We start from the raw sequence: 4,740 nt of genomic DNA, 5'->3' as shown, positions 1-4,740 counted from the left end.
TAGCCGGGAGCAGGCCGCCCGAGCTACGCTTGTGCTTTTACCTTGTAATTTATTTTTTTTATTTATTTTTTTTCATTTTTTTCCCCGACTTTGGGCAAAACGCCAAGCAGACGAGCGAGGCGGTTTCCTGCGCCCGGCCGCTTCGCCTGGCGCTCGGTGAAAACCAGCTCGATTACATTCAATCTTCAGCAAGGTTTTGGGGGGCGAATCGTCGTTTTGGGGGCGAGTGAAGACGTCCGGGAACGAACAGGCCGGCCGGCAGGATCCACCCTCGAAGCGAGCGTCGCCGGGGGGTGGGGGCGCGACAACCTGCCGCCAGCCGGTAACGAAATCCTCACCTTGCCGGSACGGCCCCGGCCCGCCGCCGATCCGCCCGGCACGAAGCATCGAAAGGAGAAACGATYAGCAAATGGAAGGAATTTAATGACGCTAATTAAAATGTATTAAGCGCGGCCGCTGCCTCTGCACCAGCTGCCGGGGCGGGAGTCTGCGCCTCGCCTCGGCGCGGGGACCTGGGACATCTGGCACGGCCTCCCCCCCCGGCCCCTCGCGAAAGGCCGCGTCGAGGAAGCCTTCGTTTCGTTCGCCGGCTTCGTGGCGCGGCCCCTAATTAGCTCCATCGCGGCAGGAGACCCCTGGGAGCTCGTTAAGCGTTTCAATTAGCGAACAGGCAGCGCGGCGTGGGGAGGAGGGGGCAGGCGGCGCTTGATCAAGGTGGCTGCAATTAGGCGTAGCCGCCGGAGGTGACACGAGTAACSCCGCTGGCCGAAAGCGGGGAGAACGCCGGGCTGGCTCGCGGACGCTCCTGGTGCTCGGAGCAAGCTCCCGACAAAATGTTCGCCAGCTCCCGGCGTGGAAAAGAAAAGCAGCTGCAAGTTGTCGTCAGGAAAACATCGCCCGACTGCGAGGAGGAAGGCGCTCTCCGCGCGTGCTTTGCTCCAAGGCAGCACCCGGCGAGCTGGCTACGGCCCCGGGCTTGGCAGATCTTCTTYTGGGCTCTGAAACCGCCCGATTTTGGCACCCGCTGGACAGGCCCTGGCACGAGGGTGCCGCCGGGCGGGTGGCAGAGTCCGTAGCCGCGCGCACGCGGGTGCCGGCCCGCCTTCCRCTCTCGCACGCGGGCCCGAGTGGCGAAAACTCCCCGGGTCTCTAAAGCCAAGGTGCTCCCGGGATGGGCCTATAACTGGCGAGAGGTGTAAAACGCCGTTAATTAATCTCTAAAGGAATTTGYGCGCCTCGTTTCTATGCAAGGCTGCCTCGGGGGTCATCCGCGAACGCAGCTCCGGGGAAATCGCCGCGATCGCTTACCGGGCGTAGCCGCAGCCGGGCGAGATCAGACGCTTCGTGAACGTCCTTTAGCTCCAGCGCGAGCGGAGAGGACCGCGTATTTCCCACGGCCGCAGCTGCCGATTCTGAATTTTGGCCGTGCCGCCCTGCTCCTCCTCCTGCTATTTTCGGGATTGCCTACGTGGAAACGGCGACAAGCCTGGCACAMGCTGCTCCCTGCCTGGTGCCGCGCTCGCCTTTCCCTCCGCCGCCGAGCCTTCGGCGGACCCGCCGTCACCCTCGCTCTMGTTCTTTTGCCCTGTTGTCACACGAGCCCTAGAGAGTCAAAGCCGACGAGAGCAGGACAACGAGGTGGGACAGCGGCGGAGGCCTTGTTTTCCCAAGGGAGCAACCCAAAATATGGGGAATTTTAGGCTGCAAAGTTGCTTTTTGGTTATCAGGTTGACAAGCGAGTTCTCGTCCCCGGGAAATCGGGCTCGGGGGCTCGCCAGGACGCCCAGGCACTGCTCTGGTGTGCKGCCTGCCTTGAGTTTGGCTCCCAGGACTGTGGATAAGTTAGCGCCTCGTGAGAGATGGAGGCTAGAGCTTGACAGAAAAAGAGGAGAGGGGCCATCACACTCCTTCACTGCAACTCCTTGATGCCCAATATTCATGTTTTCAGCAAAAAAGACAAAACTTCAGAATTTTCCTCTTACTGAAGCACCTACAGGTGGGAGGAGAAGAAACTCTGCTAAGGAATCGATTTTCTATCGAAAACCAGTTCGAATGAAACTTTTCCACCTAGCTACGAGCATGAAGGATGTAGAGATACCAGAACCGGCCTGGTTACGCTTACAGTATAGTTAAAATTGACACGTTCRTTGGAGGCCGGAGCAAACCTAATGTGCACCAGGTCTCGCCCTCTTCTCCAAGAGGAGCCAAGCCAGGAGGGCTCTTCTGGGCCATCGTGGCCAGTTGCTTTCCTTCCAGCAAGGGATAATCCAAGGCTATCTCAGCTTAGGAGCCCGGCGAAAGCATTGCAACAGATGTTCCTTTTCTGTATGGGAAAACGCTGAGGAAAACAAAGAAATATTCTCCTGCTGAAGTCCAACATCTGTTTGAAGCTGTCTGGCTCCGGTTCAGGCTCTAATTCTTGTGACAGGTCTCTTCATGCCTTTAATTTCCCATGAAATCTAATTCAAGACGTTGTTTGTCTACAGCCTGCGCCCAGCGTCGGAGAGAGCGCGGCTGCATGCAATCCAGACGTTCCTCGCCCAAAACCAGTTCCTTGGAACGGTCTTCCTTTAAAAAAAGGGTGAAAAAAAAAGAAAAAGAAAAGGGAAAAATCAATGTTTTGGCTCTTTTTGAATCACGCGCTTGTTTTCCACGACACTGTAATCCTCTCCGTTCTGGATCACGCACATCTGTGCGACGCGCTGCCCGGATGCCATCGATTAAAGCATCGTGGCTGGTCCTCTGGGGCACTGTCGCGGAGCGAGCGCGCCCTTGCCCGGCGTTTGCAATGTCGTTCTTCGAAAGCAAGATCTTGGTGCAATTTCTCTCACGTGGGGCAGAAACACCTGCCAAATTCGGGGCTGTCTTGGGTCCGGCAGTGAATGGAAGTGGGATGTTCCAAGCTGAAGTCAGCCACAAATTTAAGCTGTTGCTTCCGAACTGGAAAATGATGCTGGGCTTAGATTTGGAGAAGCTCTGCTCTGCTCGCGTTGGAGTCGCCGCTCGCAGAAGTCATCCAGAGCTGGCACGTGGTTAAAGGAGTCGACGTTTGTCCCTGAATTATCTTAGGTGCTCATGGAGAGTGGCCCCATCCCGCGCGTTCTCCGGCCATACCTTTGCTAGCTTTGCCTGGCTGCAATATTAAATAGGACTTCTTAAATCCAGGTATCGTCTTCTGGGGTCGCAGACAGCCACGGCATCCCGTGGTGTGCACTCGTCTCACACGACGTCGGCTAAAAGCGAACTTTCTTCCTTCTGCTTAAGGACCAGGAAGCGAAAGGACGGTCCCTTTTCCCCTCTGCTTACAGGTTGATATCTGCCACAGCTCCAGCTCCTTGGAAAACCCTTCTCAGCACCGTCTCGTACGAGCTTAGCGCTGGAAAGGAAAAAAAGAAAGGTCAGGACAGGAGGTTATGGCATCATTTGGTCCTTCAAACCAGCCCAGAAACGAAGCGAAAGCGCCGCACCGGACCGAGAGCTGGCGGGGCGAGCTCAGCCCCTCACCGACCCACGGCGATTCAGCTGTGCGGCAGGTGCCGAGGGCCAGGGAAATGGGAACCGGCTGAGAAATTCAAGCCGGGAAGGAGGTTGAAATTGGGCTGTCAACGCCACGGATCGCCTCTGGGTGGAGGCAGCTCAGGGTTACGTTTGCGGCGGAAAAGAAAATTGCAACTTTCGACGGGATCACTTCRAGAGCAAATTTGTTCTTTCTTCTTCCCTTCGCTAAAAATCTAGGGAGACAAAAAAGTCTGGGTTAGCGGCAGCGTTGAACTGACGGAGAACTTACGACTGGGTGCGAATTCGCGCGGCTGGTCCTACGCCGGGACCGTTTCTCCACGGTCGCCCGGACGATCTGCTCCGGTGGCTCGTGCTCCCCGACGTCTCGGCCCTAAAGAAACCCGTTTCCGACCAATTTTCACCTCCCGCTGCCCCTACCTCTCGGCACGCCGTGCCCGCCGCCGGCGCTGGGTCCCAGCATTGACCACGCTCACGCAGCAAGTTGTAGCTGTAGTTTTATTTTCTTTTTTGAAAAATAACAGGGATTCAAGGAGTGGGAGAGGAGCCGGAGGGGAGGGGGAGGGAACCAAACCACCCTGCCTGCCCCGGCGGCGCAGGATCCGGCTGCTCTCCGGCGCAGCCGCCCAGGGCACTGCGGCCGGGTCCGGAGCCGACGTTCCCCTCTCGCCTCCGGGACGGAGCTGGCTCCAGCTCGCCGTGCCGGAGCGCTCGGCCCGGGAGATTGGCACCCGCGGCCGCTTGCGGAAGGGAGGGCGATTTATTTTCCCCCCTCTCCCTTTTATATATATTTTTTTTCTTTTCTTTTTTCCTTTTTTTTTAATAAAAACGGTCTTTAGGACTGCTGGCCACGGCTCCGCGCAGAAAAGCGCCTTCCTCCAGAGTCTGCGTACAAAAAATATTGGACTATAAAAAAAATTTAACGCCTTCCTACTTAAAGTAAAATGAAAAAAAAAAAAAAAAAATCCCAGAAGAGTTCAGAAACGGGTCAAATATTGACCAAATAACGGTTTGGCGGCGTTCGAAGGTTGCTTGCGGCTCCTGCGCCGTGCCGCGGGGCGGACGGGGGAGCGCCGGCGGGCCGAGCGCCTCCCTTAGTCGGCCGCCGGCTTGGTGACCAGGGAGAGGGGCTGCGTTTGCAGCGCGGCCGGCGGGGACGGCGCGGCGAGGAGCGAGGACGGGCCGCCGAGGGCGGCGGCGGCGGCGGCTTTGGCGGCGAGGAAG

General features: G+C 57.5%; 1 protein-coding gene across 1 annotated transcript in view; it reads right to left on the bottom strand.

Annotated features, from left to right (window-relative positions):
- TGOLN2 (trans-golgi network protein 2) overlaps positions 1-3,889 on the bottom strand; it is a gene marked incomplete at its 5' end in the record, with an annotated part of 10,959 nt that extends 7,070 nt beyond the window's left edge. The window contains 3 exons of the mRNA XM_085318839.1: positions 177-309; positions 1,309-1,464; positions 3,788-3,889. Coding sequence (XP_085174965.1) covers positions 177-309; positions 1,309-1,464; positions 3,788-3,889 — 391 coding nt within the window. The remainder of the gene's footprint in view (positions 1-176; positions 310-1,308; positions 1,465-3,787) is intronic.
- Positions 3,890-4,740: the final 851 nt, after the last annotated feature.

This window comes from Rhea americana, unplaced genomic scaffold (assembly GCF_003343005.1).
Source record: "Rhea americana isolate MKP2758 unplaced genomic scaffold, rheAme1 scaffold_554, whole genome shotgun sequence".
NCBI lineage: Eukaryota > Metazoa > Chordata > Aves > Rheiformes > Rheidae > Rhea > Rhea americana.
Note: the sequence above shows the minus strand (reverse complement) of the source record. Positions and strands in the feature narration are given on the sequence as shown.